General features: G+C 37.0%; 1 protein-coding gene across 5 annotated transcripts in view; it reads right to left on the bottom strand.

Annotated features, from left to right (window-relative positions):
• Nav3 (neuron navigator 3) overlaps positions 1-25,356 on the bottom strand; it is a 714,280-nt gene that overhangs the window by 52,274 nt on the left and 636,650 nt on the right. For all 5 annotated transcript variants that reach the window (XM_026784582.1, XM_013350349.2, XM_026784583.1 and 2 more), the window contains 7 exons: positions 24,077-24,118; positions 22,335-22,495; positions 15,689-15,877; positions 12,425-12,477; positions 8,434-8,457; positions 5,486-5,563; positions 553-636 (listed from right to left, as the gene is read on the bottom strand). In XM_026784582.1, the coding sequence (XP_026640383.1) occupies positions 553-636; positions 5,486-5,563; positions 8,434-8,457; positions 12,425-12,477; positions 15,689-15,877; positions 22,335-22,495; positions 24,077-24,118 (631 nt within the window). The remainder of the gene's footprint in view (positions 1-552; positions 637-5,485; positions 5,564-8,433; positions 8,458-12,424; positions 12,478-15,688; positions 15,878-22,334; positions 22,496-24,076; positions 24,119-25,356) is intronic.

Genomic DNA, 25,356 nt, shown 5'->3' with positions numbered 1-25,356 from the left:
ACTTCAAATAAACATAGCATCTCAGATGCCCACTAATTTTTGACGCAAAAAACCCTTAAAATTGTTCCTATCATAACTGGTACATTCTCATGTCTCCTACTTCGGAATTCTAATGTTTCTAGGCATCCTTCTTGATGTGTCAGCTTACAGCCATGATTTACTTATAGGGTTCTGGACCACGCATTTTTGAAAGTTTTCATTTAAGTACATTTCGTATTAACTACATAACAATATGAGCATATTTGAATTCTCCTACACAAAGCTTCCTCTTGACATTTGGTTTTCATTTACAGATGCAGTTGGAGGTAAAGAGACAGACCTGTACCTCAGAACTTGGTGTGCATTTGTGTCTCTTTGTGCTCATGTGGACAATCTGATTGTGTCTTTAGATTACAGCTGGAAAGGAAATGGCACCGTGTACTCATGGCTTCAGTTTATCGCAGAATGGGTGCTCTGTGGTATTGTTTTAAGGCACTAACACCTTCCTGATATTCAGCGTTCTGTGAAGTATACTCTCCCCTTTCGGGTCCCAGTGGCAATTACTGGTCATACCTTTTGTTCTGCTGTCATGGTCAGACTCTGCAGTCGGCCGGTCATATTCCCTAAACTCTTCTCAAAAGCTGCTACGAGGTGAGCCTGCAAAGAAAATAGAAAAAAGATAGAATGTCAGAGTCTCCTGTGGCTAAGATAAAGTCCTTCGTTTTACACGATGCTTAATTTGAGCTGTTCCAACGTTTTAAGTGCCGTGACTGTCATGGTTAGGTCTCAGTGCTGACACTCCTTTAACACATATCTCCATTTTCCATTTCTAAATTTTGGTTTCCTAAAAATCAGCGTTTTCAGTCTTTTGACATTTAATATGGCTCGGCTTCCAAAAGGGGGTGGTATTTTTTTTTTTTTTTTGCAAATAACAACACCTCTGACTTGCACTTCACGCAGCGATCTGACACCCGAAATGCCGAATGAATTTCCCAGCTGCCACATTTTTAGAAAAGAAAGCCCGAAAGGAGGTCACTGAAATAGTCAATGGACAAATGTTCCTCATTTCTCGACTTCCGTCATGACCTTTGCGGATATTGTTAGCGCGTCTATTGTGAGGACATTCTCCTTCAAGTGTCAGACATCTGCTGACAGCTAGAACATTATCTTTCCTCCTTTTCTCTGACAAAGAACCGGGTGGGAAGAGTTGTCTTCACTTTCAAATCTCTGTAATAAAAGGCCTTTTCTCCCTACTTTCGATTCCCTTCAGCGAAAGAAGTAGAGCTGGCCCAGGCAGAAGGAATCACAGGTCCAAATTTAACATGAAGCTTTGGTGCCCTGGGGGTTTTATTTTCAATTTTAGAGAATTGCACGTATTATAGCACATATTTATCACACTTATGATTAGAAATGCTAGAAGATACAACTGTAAACAAGGCCGTTTCTTCCTGATTCCACAGCATGAAGTGTGAATGCTAAGTATGATGGGATGCTTCAGTCAGTCCTGTGAATTGAGAAACAACTGTGGGCACATTATCCCAAAATGTTGTTATTTATTGTATTCCTATGAAGATCTAAAGATTCAGTGTTTTCTAATATCGATCTATAACAAGCCCAATTTGGGTAAAATCTGGTTGATTTTGGCAAGCGATTGATTTTAGTTTTCTGAAGGGTGTGGTGTGATGGGACTCTAACACATTTTTGTTGCTGTTGCAGAGCTAAAAGGTGGCACCTCCAATCAAATGGCTAGCAAAAATCCCCATGAAAGTCAGCCTCTGATGGTCCATAATTAGAGCAAGTGCCTTCGCTCATCATGGGCTGTGGTTCATGGATACTGAAGTAGGGAGAAAAATACTTTGTGGAGAAATCAGTTCAAGCATTCGTGAACACTCTTTGATCTCTTGTTCAGTTACTGGGGTCTTTCCTTTCCTGAGATAACCATTAGGTCATCTTGATGTGGCTGCTTTCTTGATATTTTTTTATAGCTAACTTTGCATTCCCAAATACTATGTTTTAATTTGACCAATTTTACAAAGTACCCAAGTACTATCATATAGTTTTCATGAGTATTTCTTCTTTTTAATATTACATTTGAAAATAACCATTCTTACCTCTGAATTTACAATATGTTTGTCATGCTGGATTTCTGTATTGATTACAATTTTGCCTTTTCAAAATAATCCCTTTATGTCCCTGAACAAAGGTGCTAATGCTAAAACTAAGGTTGCCACCCCCATAAAAAACATGTGAAAAGAAAAAAATATTCTTATTTGATAAAGAAAATAATCCTGAACACTGTGATATTTTACTTTTCAAAAAGTCAAGAAAACAAATATTTAATTATTGGGCCTTTGATAAATACACTTGTAGAAAATTACTTTATAATTTGTGTATGTATGAAATCAAATTAGTTCGAATTAAAAATATGAAAATATTGGGATTATAAAAAATAGGTTGTATGCATAAACTATGTTGACTATATCTTGTAGGTCCAAGTAATGATAAAGTATTTAACATTATAATATTGTGCTATTTAGAATTATGTCAATTTGACCCATGTTAGAGTCATCTGGAAGGAAGGAACCTCTGTTGAGAACATGCCTCCATAAGATCCAGCTGTAAGACATTTTCTTTATTAGTGATTGATGGCGGGGGACAGCCCATTTTGGGTGGTGCCATCCCTAGGTTGGTGGCCCTGGATTCTATAAGTGAGCCGAAGGAGCAAGCCACGATGAGCAGGCCAGTAAAGAGTACCCTGCCATGGCCTCTGCATCAGCTCATCAGGTTTCTGCCCTTCTTGAGTTCCTGTCCTGACTACCTCAATGATGGAAAGTGATATGAAAGTGTAAGCCAAATAAGCCCTTTCCTCCCTGACTTTTTTCTGTTTTGGTCATGATGTTTCATTGCAGCAATGGAAACCATAATTAAGAAAAGTATAAATTTCTAATCTTCGTAAATATGCTTTTAACTAATATTTCATAAACCCTTAATAATTGGTTACTAAATATCACCTTGAGTCAAATTATTTTTAGTGGAAAGTATGCTTTAAAAATGATTATTTCATATTCATATCATTTTGCCTTTGTTTATCAGGTTAACTTTATTACTTCAGAAGTAATAAATGTAAAGTTTCTCACTAAATACAAAAACTAACAGAAGAAATAAAGGGGTAAATGTGGGACAATTTTTCATCAATAATTATTTTTATTAGTTTGTCTAGGAAGCTTTGGGACTTTTATAAGAAAATATGATCTTCAGGGTGGTTGCAGTGTTTACTAGATTGTGACTAATTTTTTCTAGCAATTTTCCCCAAAATATGATTCAAAATAGAGTAGAATGTATTAATATGAGATAAAACAAGAGATGCCTAAGTGCTAGTTAAGAGTACCTATTTCTCATAATGGCCATGGAATTACACTATCTAATGTGATACAAAGAAAATTACTGTGATTTTTTAAGAGCAAGATGAAATGTGATATATAATGCCTACAATGCATATATCAACATAGAATGAAATAACAGTTTGTACACTAGCAGGATGAGCTTTCTGTACAGTCTCTTGTGGCTTGATGCAGCTGTTCCTGGAGCACATCTGTAAGATGGAAAGGACTGCTATGTGCTGCACTGACTGGTCCTGTACTCTGCTTAGCCCAATGAGAAGACGGCTCACTCAATATCATCTTTTCTCTCACTCTGCTCTACTGAACAGTGATATAGCAAGTTTAAACAGATTTATTAATGTCAAGTCCCAGCGCGCAACACACAAGTCACAAAAATGAACCTAATCAGGGGAACTCACTAGGATCTAATACATAGATTAAGAGGAGGTGAATGTTCCTTAAATGATTATTAAATTGAAACATACTCCTCAAAATCTGTCTTTATGACCTATACCTATTGCATTTTCATATACCAATCCATCCTGTGGAGAGCGCACATTTAAACAAATACAATATTTACTTACAGTCTGAATAAGTTAATAGGCTAAGACTAATACAGCCAGTTCAGCTAATAAACTGTATATATTTGAATAAAAACACCTGGCTTTACCCACAAATAGAAATTGCAAATTAGAAAAAAATAACTCCAGGTCTAGATGTGGCTCTGGTGATAAAAAAAAAAAAATTAGCCTGGCGTATATGAGTACATGGGTCCAAACCCAAGTACTACGAAAGTAGACAAACATGCAACAATACATGTGATCATCATGGATGAGCTGCTCACTGAGACTTCTTAACCACAGATAAACGCAATCCGGCATGTCATCTGGGTGTAAGTTCATAAACTCGCCAGTTTAGCAGTACACTATAGACGTAGAGTAAAATTTACATTAGTCTCAGAATTATCTCTTTAATACTTAAACTTAAGGATCAATGGTGGATAGACTATTATTTTCTAGCAATGCTTAAAGAAAAAAAAATCTGCTTTTATTGTTAGGCATTTCATAGAAATCTTTGTGAACAATCACAGTCTAGCTCAAATGACTAGTATTCCCTAGCATTAAAGCATAATATCAGAGGACACAGAGCTAAAATTATTTCCCAGTGAGTGAAATGACTTATTTCCTGTGGATTCCTATTACAGAGTCATACTCTACAGTCCCGCACCTGTTCATTTTTGGTATGTGATGCTTTGTGGAGAAGCAAGAACACCTCCACGGAGGGGCAGAGAGGCAGCAGTGGAGGAAGAGGGAGAAGCCCAGAGCCACACGGCAGAAAGAACTGAGCAAAGACTACAAAGGGCATATGGCAGCATAGCATGGCTTCTGCACCCCCTGCTCTTGCTTCTCACACTGCTTCTCCCTAGCTCTGGGCACAAGGCCACATGCTCTCCCCGGGGTACAGTTCATTTAATCTACTTTGAGTTCTCCTAGGAGCGTGGAAAGACATTCAACAGAAAAGGTTAATGTGTTGACGGTCTTCCGGGTGCCTATTTTCATGAACGTAAGTTGCTTTAGTACCAGCAAATGTAGTCTTCTAAATTGCTCTAAGACGTGGGGTCGGTGGGGGTAGGTATATTTGAGAGAATGGTATTTCATTTACAGTTGAGCTAAGCTTCCTATTTAGATTCAGGTTGATTTATTTTAAACTTTATTGTATGTTTCATTAACCATTGAAAGGGACAGGACCCATAGATATTTTGCCTTCCACAGTCAAATACCAACAGACCTTATTAGGTTTCAACTTGAGCAAAACTTCTACATGTGAAATGACAAAAGTAAGAAACAAGAAAAGAGGCAGCACCTGTTATCATGACCACTGTTTGTAATTTTCTAAGCTACAATCTTTTTTTTTCTCCCGTTGATTTGTTTTACCATGTTGTTTCTCATCAACTTAGGTTTATATTTTATTAGTGAGTGGGCAAAACCCTTTCATTTCACATGAGTCCTACCTTCTAGTGCCTTCCATGGTGTGACCGTGGACCCTTTAACCTTGTGACTCAAGCTATTACCTCGATTTGGATACAAATCTGTTCTGGTATCTTTAAACAATAAAAGGCAACTTACATTCGCCGACAGCTGAGATGTGAGGGTAGCAACTTTCTCCTGGGATGCAACCAGTTCTCTCCGTAGCTTATGAATTTGCTGTGCAATTAAAAAGTCCAATGAACTAAATGATCCGTTACAATGAAGGTTTTGTACAAGACAGCAAGTACAGTAACCAGACGTGAATCAGTAACAAGTCCTTCTAGAGGGCGAACACTAGCTGTGCTGTAGCTCCCAAATGCTACTTATCCAGAGAGAAATGCATTTCTATCTTTAATATTGGGACCCATATCTGCTCATCAAACTAGTCTACTGACTCTACTTATAAGTCCTGAAGGACTGACAAAATAGTTTGCTGACTCTATGGAGTCTCCTCCTTCTAAAACAATATTGTGATTAAAACTTGGGCATAAATTCTCTTTAAAAATTCATACACATTATCAACATACTTTTCTTGATTTTATGTAAATGATTTGCCGCATGATTTCTTTGAAAAATCTCACGTTTTCATGATACATTTTAGGTTTTTATATTTTATAAGATTTTCAGAAAGTATAGACTATTTTAATAATACAGAAGACCTGGATTTAAATACTTAATGAGTCTATATTTGAAAAATAAATATTTTTTCTTTCTGAGACAGAATATCGTCATGTGGCCCAGGCTGTCCTCAAACTTGTGATTCTCCTGCCTCAGGTTCTGGAGTGCATGAATTATGAGCATATATCACTATCCAGAATACAAAGTAATTTTATGGAATGGAACTTTAATGGTGAATGGAGAATTTATAGCTAATGCTTCTTAGAATACCTTCACCCAGTGACCTATTACTAGCTCTGAACAGAAATGCTTTGTAGGTATCCAAAGTATAAAATATGGGGGGAAATTATGAATATCGTACATTCCCTAAATAAACCCACAGTATAAATATTCTTAAATGGTTTTGTTTTTACTAATTTCACTTTAGTTACACAGACGTATCAATATCATACCATATTATGCATTCAATCAGTCACATCCCATGTTGCCAGGAAATGTAAACAGTGATTAAAATGGTAAGATATTTGCAAGCATATGAAAATTGCTTCTGCAAGTGTATTTCTTGTCTCAAGAGAATCCAGGTCTTTAGATGCCAAGTATTCTACATGGATGCTTCTCTTAACGCCTAAAAAATAAGTCCTCGTTCTTGGAGTTGGACAATTTGAAGGCTTTCTGAGTGTGCAAGGACATGTTAGAATGGGCCATTAAATGCCTTATCCCCTTCTAGACAATACATTTTATTTTGGGAAAGAGGTAGTAATCATTACTGAGAGGAGTGAGCAAAAGGAGTGATATTTATCTCAATATAGAAATAGAAAACAATTATACAGTTTCTACTCCTATTGCAGGAGAAGGAGGTAGCCATTAATATCCTGCTCCAAAACTTGTGACCTCTGTGATGTGCCCTTATACAGTTTCACCAAGTATAGTTTTCTGTTATTTCTTATTTTTAAAATGAAGATCTACTTCAATCCCAATGAACGTGTGTGTTACTTTCCTATAATGATGCATTTAACCCCAGTAAGCAAAGCCTCTTTTATCTTTCAGACAAATACAGACAGAAAGAGGCTTTCTCACCTTACACCTTGATTATATAATTCTAGTTCCTGTAGCATGTAGCCCAGAAAACTATAAAACAATGTAATGTACCTCTTTGAAAGCCCATGACCTCCTCTGAGCATCATAACAAAAGGAGAATTGGATAGCTAATACAAAGGCAAACAGACACTGCTGAATTTCCAAACCTCAGTAAGTGTTTCATGACCAACACTACAAGTCTTGCTGTGTCTATGTGATGTAAAAAGAGAGTCAGTTAAAGAAATGTGTGTGTGTGTGTGTGTGTGTGAGAGAGAGAGAGAGAGAGAGACAGACAGAGACAGAGACAGAGACAGAGAGGGAGGGAGGGAGGGAGGGAGAGGGAGGGAGAGAGAAGGAGAGAGGGAGGGAGGGAGGGAGGGAGGGAGAGGGAGAGGGAGAGAGAGAGAGAGAAAAGAGAGAGAGATCAATATGTACTCTCAGTAGTTTTGAACATATTTTGGAACAAGTTTTAAATCTAAACATTTGTGAATGAGCTCAGTCAGAATGATGTGCTCTGCAAGATCATTTTTGAGGTATTTTTCTTATCAGCATCAGTGTAAGCCTATGAGAATTGGTACTATGCCCCGGAGAAAGTTTAAGATTTACTTTTAAGTTGTGTGCTGTGTATGTGCCCATGGTTGTGCATGTGCATGTGATTTGGAGTTCCGTCAGAAGTCAGAAGGAGCCACATCCCTGATTGCTGGAGCTACAGATGTGTGTGAGTCTCTAGAGCGGGGTACTGAGGCCTTCTGCAAGGGCAGCACACTCTTCCGGGCTGAGTCATTTCTTCAGCCTCCATGACTAAAGTCTTAATTAACTCTCACTGCTCTCATAGCCTAGAAATCTTTTTTTTTAATTTTTTTTTAACCTTTTCTCCAAAGAGAAGGTTGATTCTGTACATGATTGCAAGCAAGCCAGACGTATTTGTGAAATGTATCCCCGTACAGGAAAAGGTAATTCTAGAGGTGGCGTAGGATGTGGTCATTGTGTGGAGAAGGTCCTGCGCCTTGTACAGTTTCATTAATCCTAAACAGAGTGTATCAGGCTGTGAGAAAGGGACAGTGAAATGTTCTATTTTAAAGCTCAATTCACTAATGAATGAATGAGTGCCAGCTACTATAGATAACGTAGTAGTCATTATCTGGAACGACATAGCGGACAGAATATGACAGGAAAGTCCACTGCTAGAATTTACTTTCATTTTCTCTAAGAGTCAACCTCAGAAACCACAGATCAACTTCTAGAAGCCCTATAGTTATGCTGCTGCATCAAGCACCCTCTAGTGGCAATAAAACTGATTTCATCCTAAAGTAAGGCTGGTTTGCAAGTAATAAAATGGTACAGAATTTTACCTCTGAATGAGCCTTTTCTTCAGCCTGTAAAAATAATAGAGATTTTAATTATAAAATTAATGTCAACTTATTCTATATGTATAAATGAAGAAGCTATTTGAACATGGATTTACAACTGTTATGATCTAACATGAGTAAAACACTAGACTGTTTAACTAATACAATAAACCAGCATACTATAGAAATAAAATGGACAGTTATATATGACACAAAGTACTTTAAACTAGAGGTAATGGATTTATAACACACCTTAAGGCAATGAAACAGTTTATGATCTACAGAGACCACAAAAACTCGTCATAAACCTGTACTCTAAATATATGGATGTGTGGGAACATGAAATGTTGTTTTATATATCAGACTCCATAAAATTATGTAAATCTTTAGCTAAGATTCAGACAAAAGTTTGTCTTCTGATTTATGTATTATGAAAATGACAAATGGAGTTGAAGGGGAAATGCTGGCCAGTATTGTTAATAATAGAAAGAAAAGGATACTAATTCCTACTTGCTTTCTTTTCCTTAGTGACTATTAAGTTGATCGGCAGACACTTCAGCTAAACAACAAGATACTTTGTTTTAAAGTGGCAATAAATAAGACGGCCAAATAACGTCAGCTGTGCAGCTGACGGGAATGAGAACTGCTGTACAAAGTGGCCAAATGTTTTGTGCTTCTATGCAGAAATTCCTAGGTCTTTTTTCCATCTGCATGCTGGGGCTATGAAACTCCAGCAAATGAGCTATCTGCGCCATCCCATTTGGGAACCTGCCGCAATCTGGGAAGAACTGGAGGATGTGTAATGTTGCTGAACAAAATGACTCTCTGCCGGCTGTCATTTGCTGGAAAAGGCTGCAAAACTGTCTTGTCACCTGTGGCTGCTTTGGGGACATTTTGTAATGACTTAATACATGGTTTTGGTCTGTTTTCTAGAAGCAAGAAAACACACGCACACACAGAGGCACGCACAGACACACACATATACAAACACACACATACAAACATACATACAAAATGCAAGTAGCACAAATGCCTAGGTATATTTTATTCATAAGCATTTCTTTTAAACTGAATTTCATGCTTTTTAAAATCTACCTCTGAAAAGTGTCAGGATGTATGTTAAGATATTTGCTATGTGCTACTATAAAGACTTTTTTGTCTTCATATGTAAACTTTGTATTTAAAGACAATGTTAATATTTGCCTTGGTCAATTTTAGCCTTCAACATATTCATTTTTAAATTCTAGTAATATAAAGTTATTAAATGTGGTTTGGTATTCAGATGTGCAGTACAAGCAAAGGATGTTCAGTCACTAACTTGATTAAGCCTTATTCATGATGTTCTTTGACTACATAATACTTTATACATTCATTTGGTTTATTATGGTTGCATTTTGCCTTTAGACTTATTCAGATTGCATTAAAATTATAATGACTCAATAAATAATTGATGTGATTTTTTTAAAAAAAGATCTACTTTATTTAGATGAAACAAAATATAATCATCACATCATATTTTCATTAAAGTAACTCCAAGTTTCAGGGGTTAGTTACATATTAATGTGCTGTATGGCACGAATCTTCTCATAGCTGACTTTTCAAGACTTGTTTTCTTTAATCCTTGCCTTCTTTTCATATTCCATCCTTGTTTTTACCAGTAATACCCATTACCATAAAAATGGAGCAATGAGACAAACATAATATTCTATCTTCCCCCAGTAGGGCTTACATCTGGGATTAATGATATTATGGTGAGGTTTGATTGCATGATATTTTTAGTGAGTGTGTTAGAGCAAAACTAGCATACTGAAGCACAGTAAATAACAAAAAGTCTTCCGCCGAAGTAAAAATACCAATTGATTTCTCTATTTCTCAAGCCAGTTAAGTTTATTACTAACAATCACTTCTTAGCGTTGCTTTTGTGTTAAACAGTTTGTGAAGGACACGCACAAGGATGAAGCATGGACCTTCTTCCCATGAACTCAGTGGAAATTAGAATATAAACCCAGAATGGAATCAATAAAAATTTTATATTTTACCACTGAAAAATTATACTGCAGGAATCAATCATGTAAAAGTTTAACAGTACCATCCATATAAAAATTAAAAGAATCAACATATTAAAAGTTGATCATCTAACAGCCCTTTAAGCTACCCTTTGTTTTCTATTTTAGCAGATAGAAGTATTAAGAAATACAATGATGATCAACGACACAGACTTCAATGTAAGGGAGAACAGAGGAGGTGGCAGAGCTGGTGGTTTATCTAAGAGCTGTGTCATTACCTAAAGAAGACCGCAAATGAGGAAACATTCACCTAAGAGTTGTTGGATATTTCCATTATTATCACTATTATTGAGATACGGTCTCTCTATTTAGCCTTAGTTGTCCTGAAACTTGCTATGTAGGCTAGACTAGCCTTGAATTCAGAGAGATCTGCCTGGCTCTGCCTCCTGAGGGCTGAAACTAAAGGCATGCACCACTGTATCTGGCCTTACAAAAAAAAAAAAAAACAAAACACAAAACAGAATTCTGAAATTTACATTGTTTTGACAAAATCCACAGATTGTACAGTGGGTGTGGATCTTAAAATAAGCACACAGATTTTAAGTTTCTAGAGGTGACTCCTTGGCTGATGACAATAGACCTGTGACTTCCAGCTTGCAAAGACTTCTTAGGGGTGGAAGTCAGCTCTTGACTTGGGAAGGAACAGCCCAGGACATATATAGTCACTGCTAACCGAATCAGGTTAGAATGAAAATCTATTCATTTGTCCCCTAGTATCCCTAGGATACTCTAATGTTAATTATAAATGGCTGATTCAGTTCATAGTGTGAAAAGCATGTCCACAAGTGGATTCTGCCATGTAGGTAGAAGAGGGTGTCAGATCCCCTGGAATTGGAATTACAGGTGGTTTTGAACCACTCTGTGGGTAGTGGAAATTTAACCCAGGTCTTCTGTAAGAGCATCAAGTGTTTCAAACCATTATGCCATCTCCTCAGGCCTAATATAATGTTTTGGACAAACCATTTCTCATCTATGCCTTCTTATTGTTATAGTTTGCCTTTCCATCCCTACCATTCTATTGTTTAAAACCCTTTATTGCTGAACTATTGGCTACTGATAGATTCTGGAGGAAGATCCTATTTAGTGTATATGTACTTCTAAGTCTACCAGGCTTCAAGTGATAGCCCCAAACCCATGGCCACATAGATTGCCATGGTTAAACTCATTAGATCGTGAGACAAAATGAATAGACATAAATGGGAAAAAAAGATTAGTGAGAAAGCGGGCTTCTGGACAAGAGGGTAGGGAGATAGAAAAGAGTAGAGAGATAGGAGAATATAGGAATAAATTTGACAAGTCAAATTAAATAGTTTATAAAATTTATCCTCTTGTTATTTTAATTAGTATGCCTCAACTCTGCATATTAAGAAGGTTCAGTACTATGCATTATGTGTTAAAACAACACAATCTGCCTTTTTGTGCTAATTCAGTCTTTTTAGGTTTTTTTTTGTTGTTGTTGTTGTTTGTTTTTTTGAGACAGGGTTTCTCTGTGTTGCTTTGGAGCCAGTCCTGGAACCAGCTCTTGTAGACCAGGCTGGCCTCGAACTCACAGAGATCTGCCTGCCTCTGCCTCCCGAGTGCTGGGATTAAAGCATGTGCCACCACTGCCTGGCTAAGCATAAAACTTGTATTATATAAATGAGCACCTTCAAAGCACACATGCTCATTCAAATGGAGATTGAGACGAGACAAGCAGTCTCTAGATGCAACGCAATCAATAGTAACTTAGAACCCTCAGTTATGATATTAAATTGTGTAGAGAAGATGATTATTATTATAGGAAGAGCTGTTAGACCCTAGTGTAGACCGTCTGATTTTTTTCCCTGAAACCTATGATCCGTTTGCTTTTAAATCATAATGAAAATTTTATTTAGATATACGGTTGTCTGTGCATGACAAAGGCAGAAAATAAAAGGGACCAGACTTACCGTAGAGTAAAGAGAAGACGTGCTAGAGACCAATGACAGGGAAGAGCCATGGACTGGAGAAAACAAGAACATGGTTAAAGCAGAGAAGTCCACATGTAAAAATCAGACATCTACTGAATACATAAATATCAGTTGGCTAGAGATGTAAAATAACCACAAAAAGAACCTGGTTATGAAAATAATTTACAAAAAAAAAAGAAAATAATTTACTGGGAAACTTTTAGAGATTTAGTTACTTAATGTTCCAAGGTCATTTATATGCTAGCAGTAGTCACCAGGTTACAGAGAGAAGTGGGGGCATGAAGCCCACCATATGTGTACATTGGAAGCTGCAGAAAATCCCCATATAAGATGAACAGAAAGCTAACATCTCCTTAAAGACTTTCAGATCTCCTTTACTGAATTTCATTTTCCTAACTTACAGATTCAGGTTCAGAATTATTCTCCAACTATTTTCAAGGAAGTAAGTACTTGATTCAATTTGGTATTTCCTTTTTGTGATGAATTGATGGTGCTATTTGAAATGGGGGAATCAATTCTTTATGAATTTTAGTGATATAAAAACATTCCTCCTTCAAGAGAAAGATGACGGTGAAAATTTCATTCAGGTTCATTGATATAAATCAAATACACTGTCATCACAATTGAAGATAAGTCATTTCCTCGGGACTTACAATGCATTATTCAACTGAAAAGATGGGTAAAATTATACTTATTATATTTGTATGTAAGTTCTTCCTTTTTTTTCCATATGAAACAGTGCTATTTGCTGCCTTTAATTCATCCCTTAAATAAATAAACATTAGCAGAAGACATATAATGTCTGACACCACTGCAAGATTCTGGGATCACACATACATGGAATACAACCCTGACTGTCCAAAATGAAGCCAAAAGGCATAATGAAAACAACAGCTACAAGAGAGGAATCCACAGTCTTTTGAGATCATTGGGTAGTTTAAGGGCTATGCCTCTAAGCTGGTTTGCAGAGGGCTCTGCAAGATACCTGGGCTAGAGCCAACCCGGGTGAAATAAGAGGGTGAAGTTTGAGAGAGAGCAAGAAGAAGCATCTTTTCAATTTTAGTTTTGGGGTGTGTGTGTGTGTGTATGTGTATGTGTGTGTGTGTGTGTGTGTGTGTATGCATGTGTGTGGTCTTGGTAATAAGTACACAGAAGATCAGCACTTGCTCAAGCATGTATGCTAGTGACCAGTGCAGGGTGTCAGTTGCTTCCTCCGTCACTCTCCTCCTCATGTCATGAGAAGGGTCCCCTGCTGAAGCGAAACTTGCTATTTTTGACTAGTAGGCTCATTCAGGGAGTTCTGGGAATCTTTCTGTCTCTGTCTCCCAGTGCTAAGCTTACATGTGTGCACAACGGTTGGCTTTTTACATGGGTATTGGGGTTTCAACTTAGGCCACCATGCTTGTAAAGCCAACATTCTTACCCATGGTCCAACTCCTTGGCGCCAGAAGAGTTACTTTAGAAGTGTTTATTAGGATATAGATGTTTGTGAAAGGGGAAAAAATTACCTCTAGGGATTGAGAAATGCTATTACTTCATCAAGTGTGCAAATCATTTGAGTCATTTATCATCTGAAAAGACCCATTCTTTCAATGTTTATATAACTTTTTAGTGATGCTGAGAAAAATGACTAGAGTTATTTTGGGGTACCAGAAGGAAGACAGACAATGTCTCAGAAAAGCCCACTCTCGTTCTCTTCTTGACACTTTTTTATTGTTGTTGTTGGCCTATGACTTCATAGCTCCTGGTTTTGTTTTCTCATATGTCAGTGTGGGCACTGAGCAAGAATTCTATCCAGTTCAAGACGGCCTTCATTCTAGATCACAATTTAAGCAGGCCCTAAAGGATTAGCATTCAGTGCATGGGTATAAAAGAGTTCATTTTGTCCACTAAGGCTAGCTCTAAGCAATTCATATTTAAAGGCCATACACTGGATGCCAGATTTCCCAGCAATGAACTTCATCCTACTTGTATATGAGGCCCTCTACAGAGCCAGCCACATGTTTAGCAGAGTACAGAGGGCTCAAGACGTTTCTGCGCAAGCACACGACACTATCACTTCATAAACACAAGGGCCTAACATTTCAGATTAGAGATTTTGAACTATGCTGCCCCATTAGCTGGCCACCATTTGCAACAGCAAACTTAGCGGTTTGTTTATTATTCCCAAAGGCAATGGCAAAGGTGGGCAATTTAGTGCTAGTACAATATATTTACAGTAGTGACCTGAGGTCATAAGATAGATACATTACACAAAAAGATACAATGGAGAAAGAAGAAGGAAGAGCTACGCTTATGCCCATGTCATCTACATGAGAAATGTTCAAAGTGAATGGAAGAGAAACTAGAGCTCACAAAGCTAAGAAACTTCCCTGAGTTCAGCCTATAAATAACTGATGGCTAAATGTTCACCTTCTGGTGTCTTTCAAATTTAGGGGTTCTGTGTTATGCGCAATTTTTAAATGGCGGCTTTTATGTTTGATTTTCCTCTAGTCACTTTGGATTTCTATGCTTAGTTTGGTTTTATCCTTAACTGACATGCTTTGTGATGTACATGCCATATGCCTTCTTCATGGGTAATTAAAAATGTTTCATTAAATTAAAGGATAATTTCTGAGAGTTAAGTTTTATATAATATGTACACAAGGGAAAATATGTACTCTTGAGCATGTATGTAGCTTCCTGAGATTTTTGCATGGACTTCCGTAGAGCATTCATGTGAAACTGTATGACAAAATGACATTTATGAGGCAAGATATACATTTTATTATGGTTGGAAAAAATATGACCTGTATTGGAAAATACAGGTAGAATATAAATTCTAAAATGGTACAGTAGCTAATATCACATAGACTTGGGAATAAAAATTAGCAACATAAAATAATCCTTTGATGACTTACATATCTTTATATTTCTTTAATAAAGGTTTCAACTAAAATGTTTGTTTTAATATATGACACATATGTCAAGGTTCCCTAAAGCCCTATGTCTATCTACAGGAGAGCATTAGATTTACTCAAACCATTCTATAGTCAAGCACCAATATTTAAAAGAAACTGACACATTTCATAATATATAAAGAAATAGTAAAGTATCTTCAAGCTTTAGCAAACCTAAAGTGAGAATTAGCCCGCTGATTCTTCTACTCCTTGAGGATCTTTGTGCTCTGGATGATGAAACACGTTTCTGTTCAGACTTACATGAAATAACGTTATTCCTGTCTTCCCCCATTCCCCTCATTACCTTCCTCCAAGCTGTCTCTGAATGAACCTGAGTGGCTAATAGCACGTGGCCTTTCTTCCAGAGATGTGGCGCTCCCACAAAGCTGGGCGTCATCATAGAGGTCGAAGGAGGAGTCTTGGGCGGGAATGCTGTTGGAGCGCATCATACTGGGTCCAGGAAGGTTAAATTGAGACAGGTTGGTGGGACTCACTGGAAAACAAGGAGCAGAGGCTCAGAGATTTGGGCAAGGAAGATAATGGGCTAAAATAAAGTAAACACAATGCCAATTCTTGTAAAAGTATGCATGTTACAATCCCAGTTTTAGGGAGGTGGAGGTTCCACCTGAGAACTATCAGTAACAGGAAGTTTGAGTCTTCCGTCTTACACACTCTCATGGTAATAATCTTGCCAACTTCTAAGGCAACAGAAATCACCGCCAACAAGTCACCTTGGCTGTTGTGTTAGAGATATAACGACAGAAAATAATGAATATTTTCTGGCAAGTGATAAAGAAAACACTGGCTCTCCCAAGGCAACAGGCTTCTTTTCTAGAGAATAATCATCACTTTAATAGGAAGAGCATAATGGAAAAGAAAGTAAAATATGAAAAGAAAACTCTAATCTCCACAGGAAGTGCTCGGTAGGTATTTTCAGGCAAAATAAACTATATTGATGTGAGTTTATTAGAACAAGGTCATAAAGAAGAATAAAAAGCATTTTCTTTAAATAAAGTACATATGGTGTCTGGTCTTTTAGAAAGAGAATCATAAAAAAGCCATTTTCTGCTGAGTCTGAGATGAAAATATCAGAAGGAGGTTGGCAAGACAAACATATTTCAAAGAAGTATCTTAAGTGCCCAGTTTCAAATAAGATTCTGTCAGTTATAGCTCTGCCTTATAGCTCTAATAGTAGCCTGTGATTTAGATCAAGTGATAATCATCAACCTAAAAAAGAAAAAAAAAACAGATATGGCTGATTAAGTAACCAATTCAATCAGAAAACACCACAGTTTGAAACTTGGTATAGGATTGAGGCAAAAATTGGGAAACAACCATATGAGTTTGTCGTACTGAAGTCCTCCCATTTAAGAAAAGTAAATTTGTTATTGCTATATAAGAAACAATCCGGAGCCTATAAAGGAAACTGCTATAAGCTATAAAGAAACTGCTGAGCACTCTTAGAACACAGAAGAACCATATCAGCTATGCTGAGTTGAATTGGGTTGAGTTTTTAAAACCTGCTCTAATTTTTGACAAATGACACATATTAACACAATGACTTGTCCTCATGAGAGAGTTAAATTGCAAGCTAAACCCTGAAATAGGCAAAACTGTGTATCCACTGTGTACAAGGAACTATGCCTGATACTTCACAAAGTTAACTGAAATATGACACAGAAACAACCCTCTGATAGTTATGCATTGGAGTTAAATGAAATGTAGACAAAGAATCGAGTGAAGAAATATAATCAAAAGGGAATAAACTACATATTTGTAAAGTATATAACTGGAGGAAAGAAGATAACTCAAGGATATGAGGAAGTAAATGATAAAATAAGAGAAACAAAGACAGAGGGAGAAAGAGAGGAAGGAGAGATCAAGAGACTGAGAGAGACAGTAGGATGGAGAGAGGAGTAGAATGGGATTTTTTTTGGGGGGGGAATTCTTTCAGTCCACAGCAGTGACCATTATCTCTAGATCATTGTGGTTTCTGATAAGGGGCATTAAGCTTGCAATAGATCATTCAGAACTTGAACGCTTACGTTTGAAATTATGAGGAGGGGTACATTCACCTGTTCAGTGTCTTCATCATGAAATGACTCTTGGAAAGACGGTGTTCAGCCTAGTTACATGTGCATCCCTTTAATATTTATACCAGCACTTAAAAGGACATTTGTCACCTGTTTTTCTGGTTACTAAAATGAACATAGACATATCAATGCGAGTATACTTCCAAATGTACCATTTTATCCACTCCCGATAAAAGAACAATGAAATGCTGCAGAATATTTGTTTATATTTTGTGAAGATGTGTCACTGTGACTGGTTTAATAAAGAGCTTGATGGCCAATATGTAGGCAGGAGAGAACAGACAGGATTTCCTAGAGAGAGAGAACTCTGGGAAGAAAAGAGGTGGGGAGTGGCCAGTGAGATGTGAAACAAGTTGGACATACAGTACAGAGGAGAGATAAATAGGCCATGTGGTAAAATTTTAATTAATAAAAAAACAGGCTAATTAGTTACAAGGACTACTCAGGAAAAAGCCTAAGCTAAGGCCAAGCTTTTATAATTAAAAATAAGTCTCCATGCCATTATTTACAGGATGGTGGTCCAAGATAGTTTGACAAAAAAGCTAACTATAATGAAAGTTAAAAAAAAAAACTTTACAGGAAGTAGATGAATTCGCAAGGAATACTGATTATTTTCCACTAGAAATATACCAACAATACTCAAGAATGTTCAGTTATAGTATTGATGAAAGGTTTGCTTGTTTTTATAGTTGAACTGGAAGGGAAACAACATGGTATCTGATTTCAAAACTGTCCACCAGGGGGAAAGGACCAAAGTTGAGAAAAGCAACACTAAGTGTTGTGAGACAATGGCCTGTACCCTGTCACTTACATTTTAAATGAATCCTGATTGGCCAGTAGCCAGGCAGGAAGTATAGCTGGGACAACAAGAATTCTAGAAAGAGGAAAGTCCTAGTCTGCAGTCTTGATACAGCCATAGAAGAAGTAAGATGTGACTGCTCAACGAATAAGATACTGCGCCACATGACTAAAATAGACAAGAATAATGAGCTGATATAAGCTATAAGAGTTAGTAAGTAGTCTGAGCTAATGGGCCAATCAGTTTATGATGAATGTAGACCTTTGTGTGATTTCTTTGGGACTTAACAACTGTGAGACCAGGTGGGACAGAAACCTCAGCCAACAACAAACTTTTATGTTGTTGTTGTTTTGCTTTGTTTTGTAATAGAATACAAAAAGTACTATAGTGGTTACACTGATGCTTTTAAAAAAAAGTTTAACTCAATCATCTAACTTTGGCAAAATAATCAAATATTACTTTCAGAAAATGATGAAAATAATGAGAGAATACATGACCTTTAAGATCTGCACAAAGGCAGGAGTCCACCTCTGAATAGAAGAGAAATACAGAGGGCAATCTATTAATAAAAGGAGGTGACTGACTTTGCCCTCAATCAAACACACAGAGTAAAACTATTGATTTTATTAATATTATGTGTTTGATAATTAGAAGAACAGGAATCAAGGGAAAACTGACTGGGATTTATGTGTATACTAGTGACTGAGCTATCTGATCAACTTCTGGGTCAGGCTTTTAAATAACTTTAAGACAGTCCACACCCTTGCTTCTTTAGAGAGATATTAATCATTGGATTTATGACATTGTTTCAAATAAGAAAATCTTATATAACCTAAATCTAGAGTGTTATGTGAAATATAACTAAAGTCATGCTTGAAAATTAAAAAATAAAAAGAAACCAGGAAGAATAAAATTCTAAAATGTGTGTTCAAATTTAGATAGTTGAAATAGTTTCTGTCATGTTTAGTTTATAATGCTATGAAAGCTTTATTTATTATGTGGGTGGCCGAAACATATGTGTTTCTACCATGAGAGTCTTTTCCTCAGTACATATGACAGGGTTCACTCTGGATATGCTTAAGGGTGAGTGAGGGGAATGATATTCTGATGTGCCTACCAAGTAGCACTTCTGCAAGGCCTGATGTGCACTTCTGAGAAGGTGTCCATGACTCGACGTGAGGACACCTGAGACAAGGTAGAACATACACCTAAGTTCACTCATGTTTCTCACACTGACCCTTGTTCCTCCTGACTCCACCCTGTGGAGTGTTGAGGTTACCGAACCTACAAAGCTTCCACATTTTGTCCAACTGCCTTTTCCTTTCATCTATAAAAAAATGTGTAAATACTTAAAATGTTTAGAAATATTACTTTAAAATTCAAAGATAACAAATTTCAAAAGATAAGATTGCCTAAAATTTATTTCATTTTCAGTATACTGCACCAATCACTGCTAAAGCATGGTTTGTATGTAGTCCTTGCGTGGTAACCGTAAATAGAAACAGTAGGTCCTTAAAGTTCTACAGAAATGGTCTGTTATCAGTAGAAGCACAATTCTTTCATGACGTGTTTAAACTCTTAAAAACTAAAAAAAAAATATAATCTTAAACCATCAATTTTTAAATACCTGTAACCATAGGCATCTTGTCTTCAAGTAACACATTAATTTAAATTTTACAAACTTCAAAATATATCTCTATACAAATGTTTGACATTCTTGGTAAAGAAGCCTTAACTCAAATGTCATAGTTGTATTCTTATATTTTTGGTTGTGAGCCTGGATTTAATGGCTGAGCCCTCTCTCCAGCCCCATAGTTGTATTCTATATTTATATGATGACACTTTGATTTACATTCACGTTAAATAATATAGCCACTAGTTTGAAATTATATTGAATTAAATGCAGGTAAAACTGACAGCTGTTCTTTTATAGTATGATATATGCTTTCTTTAAAAATGCTTTATTTCAGTGTCTTAAGTCTTCAAGTATTACATGGCCTTCCCATTCATAATATCAATCTTTCTTTGAAGGGTGACCTAGTTATTATATATCTGTTCAGCTAAGTTTTAATGACTACCCCAAGAGCAGATAATAAAAATTAGGGAGGTGTTATGTTTTATCTAAGAATAATAGAGTAGAAGGATTTATTTAGAATATCAAGCGTAGGAAAAGTATCATAAATATTCAGCTAAATAATTAGTATCAATTAATAAAAGTTTGATAGGACACAGGAGGTATTTAGGAAGTCTACAGTGTTTGGGGTAATCTGGATTCATATTTCAGATGTTCTATTACATGTGGTTAGGCTTTACATCCTTAAGATCCTACAAAAATATTTTCAATTTAAAAAAATGTTTCAGTGTTAGACTTTTTACTGTTTCATAATTATGCACCAAGTTAAAAAGAAGATATACATCTTTTTCCATTATGGGGCAAAGAAACATTATTATGTGCAGGTACAGCAGTAAGTATTGATGTTCATACCACTCAGTAGCTCACATGCAACTGTGAAAAAGATTATAGTCTATGTCTTAAAAGTTCTAGCAATTATAGTGGGAAGAACTGAAATAAGACAGATTTAGCCTTGAGTCCTTTGGGGTTCAAAGTTGAAACGTTCAAATTGTTCATTTGTGAATGGTTTGTGGTGACATCTAAAAAACATTTTTTTCTAGGCTGACAAAACAAAATAAGGAGACTACTTCATATATGACTTGACAGATGAATCAATTTTAAAATATTAATAACAATAATGTGCACACGTGCTGTGGGACAATGGTTTTACCCTGGGAAGATTTGTTTCTTGTACTTGTTTAATAAAATGCTGATTGACCAGTAGCCAGGCAGGAAGTATAGGCAGGGTAACCAGAACAAGAGAATTCTGGGAAGAGGAAAAGCTGAGTCTGCAGTTGTAACCCAGATGCAGAGGAAGCAAGATGAGAATGCCTTACTGATAAAAGGTACAAGGCCACATGGCTGACTCAGACAAGAATTATGGGTTAATATAGGATGTAAGAGTTAATAAGAGTTAATAAGAATCCTGATAGGCCAACCACTTTATGATTTATGTAGGCCTCTGTGTGTTTCTTTGGGAAAGAACAGCTGCGGGACCTGGCGGGACAGAAATTTCTGTCAGCACACATGTGTCTATGTGCAGTTGTGTGTACTGTGAGCACAGATGTCCAGAGTCTGGAAGTACTTCATCTCCCCAAGACCTAGAGTTATAGGAGGTTATAATTTTCCCTATATGGGTGCTGGGAACTAAATTTGGATCCATTGGAAAAGGAGTATCAGCTCTTAACTGTCGTGCTGCTGCCTTTCCAGTCCAAGAAGTTAAGTTTTTTACATCATCACTGAGTATTTTAAATGATAACTGCCATGCTTAGACATGTTTTATGCTTCCTCAATCTTCTCTATTTCTGTGACATTTACGTAAATGACTACACTTCCCACAAATGACACAAATGGCTAAGACAGTCATTTGTTTTTCAGTATAGTCCTCTAAAACTCTTCACAGGATGCTTGCTGTCTTCGGTGACATATTATGCATGATGAGGAGCATTTTGATTTCAATAATGTTTCAAGAAATTATCTTGCAGTCATATAATTGCATATTATTTTCAGTCTAATTATTTCTATATTCTATCTCTCTCCATAAAGACCATTATTTTGTTCATCAACAACATAAACTAAGATGCCTTACTGAATGTCAATAAGGACTTTGGGATAGAATGGAGAGGGTGCTGGGCTTGAGGTCAAGTGTTTCATGATTTGTCCCCACATCTGATACTTACAGTGGTCTGTTTTGTGTAGTTCAGATTTAGCTCACAAAATGACAATAATTCTAGTTATAATATATTCTCAACATTAAGCATTTCTCATAAAAATAAGTGGTACATTATTTGGAAATTATTCTGTGTACTGTAAGCAACATGCTGAGGTTCCCTCTCTCTCTCCCTTTCTCTGCCTCTCTCCCTCTTTACGGAAACACACCAACATATTTCCACATGACAGGGCTGTGAAAGAAGAAGAAGAGAATTGATGATTTAGAATATTTTACCCAAGTTGGAAAAGTGGTATTTTCCCGTGGCTGAAGACGACATGGCAGAAGGGGAGACCAGCGGTGACTGGTTGCCAGTATCCTGCAGCCCTCCAGTGGAATGGGAACGTAGCCACTCTTTGCCTTCTTCCTGGTTGGCCTGCCGAGATGATGGGGTGTATCTGCAAAACAGCACAGCTGAGACGTTTGAGCATATCTACAAGGGCAAGGCAACATTAGGACATGAAAACAATTGAGGGGAGCTCACTATTCAGACTGCACAGCAATCACAAACAGATCGGATCTAACGACAATCGCTCAGCTCCTCCAGATGATTTGGCACCATCTGTTTGATCCCACAGGGAAAATAAATAGAGGCGCGTGCGGAGAAAATGATGCTTCTGCGAGATATGGACTGGAAAGTCATAAGCAATGTGGAGACAGCCAAGTTAACAGAGAAGGACCCCAAACCACTTTGTTGGGGAAAGGGCATGGGAAGGTGACAGCAGTGATTCATCATGGTAGACTGTGGTTGACCAGAAGTCAAGGGAGGCACAGTGGGAGGCACAGTGACATTCGCAGGACAGCACAGGAAGTGGAACGCACACTGAGAGCTAGGGTTTTCCTTCAGTTCTTTGGTTAAAATGCCACTTGCTGTCAGCTCATAGCACTGCACCTGTTAGTTGTTTTCTCTGTATCTTTTTCTCAAAAAAAAAAAAAATAGAGTGTAAGACAAGTTCATGGCTATGAATTCAATTTTCATTTTATTTTTATTCTAAATTAACAACTATTTAGAAATTTCTAAGTGACATTAGATTAACTTGGATTTAAACTGATCTGGCAAATATTAAAGCAGGAAAGCAGAAATCAGGATTGAGTTTTTATAAAACACAATCTGTAAAATAATACCTTAATTGCCATGCCTGCCCTGTGATGATAATTTTTGTATTTACTCCATTTATAGCCTACTTCAGCCTTCCATCCTTACTTGTCACAGGTGTACACTATGTAGGTTTGGGGAACTATGTAGGTTCTATGGGCCTACATGCCTATGGTACATGTATTAATTCTATGGGTACATGTATTAATGTCTATAGTATATGTGTGTGGGTTGTGTGCCTTGCATGCATGTGGAGGTCAGAGGAAGAAATCAGGCATCATGCTCTATTGTTTTCTGCCTTACTCCTTTGAAACAGAATCACTATAGTCTCATCAAACCCGAGCTAAGCTGTGAACCAGTGATTGTCCTGTCCCCTTCACACCTGTCAGTGATGGAGTTAGTCCATGGAACTCTGCTCAGCTCTTTATGTGGGGGTAGGGGATTTGAACTCAAATCCCCACACTTGCTTATAAAGCATTTTTAACAACTGAGTCAAGTTCCTAGTTGCAGTTTTGAGGTTTGGCAAACATATACGTCCGAGGAGAAACACCTGGAGAAGCAATTTTATCTTAATAAAAAAGAAATGGCTCTGCCTCCTACCACTAGCTGCTCCCCTCCTGAGCAAAGCCTCAGAGGAGTTCCTTTTATTTTGTATTTTGTGATATCCCTAGTGGAATCCACTCGAGCCAACACCTCCACACTCATTGGCATCCCCTTCGTAAGAAGCATCACCACTCTTGCAGCCAGAGAAAGCATCAAGATTAAGAGTGACTTCATCTTCCAAGTCAGATGCTACACAGCAAACAGATAGGGAAAAGACACAGCACACAGAGTTTACATGACAACACAAAGAGGCAGCAGTTGTGCTGAGAGAAATATATACCTTAGTCCCTTTTTGGGTAGTGTATTTCTGTCAAGCTGCATGCTGTTAAAACAAAGAAAACCCCTAAGGACATAATGCAAACGAAATTTCCAAATCACATACTCAACAAACTTCATTCTCTGAACTACACAAAACAACGCTCTGCTAATACACACATGAATACTGAGCTGGCTGGGAAAAGCTAACTAAGTGGCGGGACCTTTGTCACTGCAATAAACGTGGAATTTCTTTCTATCCTAGTGACATTCAAACTTAATTAGAAAATGCATTGAATCATGTTAGCCTAGCATCCCTGTGGAAGCTGTGGGGCCCTCCTTTTCCTGTGGAGTGGACTAGACTTTTGCTGTGACTTCATCTGCAGGAGAATCATAGGGATGACAATGACACCTGCTGTTAAAGTGACAAGGCTCAATAACAAGACAGGATGAAAAAAAATGACATCCTAGTTGTATCTCATCTAGTTAATTCCAATAAAAATAAGGGTAGGTTTGTTTCCCACTTACATATAAGAAAGAATTTAATATATAGTATGTATTCTCTTTAAACAATGTTTCTAGTATAATTTACTTAAATATATTACTGAAGTGAGCTGTTTCATCTTTGAGAAATCATTGATTGGGTATTTGAAGGGTTATGTATTGTATCACCATTATTTTAACTAAATCTCAGTTCGTCGGACATAGGGCTAGAAAGATGTGCCTAAATTAGTGGGAAATGACTCTCTGGGATGGAAAAGAGTGGCACACAGCCAGAGGCTCCATGCTAATCTCTAGCACGCAGATTGCCAAAGTGGAAAATGAATATGGACTTGCAGAACTACTGTTTTTGTTGCTGAGAATATCAGATGATCAAAATAAAATACGTAGTGTGTGCACAATGGGGATGATGGAACAGAAATGCAAAACAGACGGACTTCAGATTGAACCACTTAGAATCAAAGCTAAAATGTTTTCTTCCACAGGTACTCCATCTCTTAAACTATGCCAACGAGGAATTTGTTCTTGTCATATTTTATGATCATAAAAGTTCCTAACTGGTGTGAACAATCAAACCAAAAGAATCATATTAAGCAAATAAGACATCTCTAAATATAAAATGTATTGGGCTATGCATTTATGCGATTATATGTCATTATTTCTTTAAAATATTATAGAGAATTAGACAACTGTTATTTTTCCCAATGTTATCAGGTTGTATAAAAATTACAGTTCATATGTTCCAGTGAAATAATTCAGAAAACACACTTAGGTTGAATAATGTAGAACATTTCTTAGACTCTA

This window comes from Microtus ochrogaster, chromosome 24 (assembly GCF_000317375.1).
Source record: "Microtus ochrogaster isolate Prairie Vole_2 chromosome 24, MicOch1.0, whole genome shotgun sequence".
NCBI classification, from domain to species: Eukaryota; Metazoa; Chordata; class Mammalia; order Rodentia; family Cricetidae; genus Microtus; species Microtus ochrogaster.
This window is presented reverse-complemented; position numbering and strand designations above follow the sequence as displayed.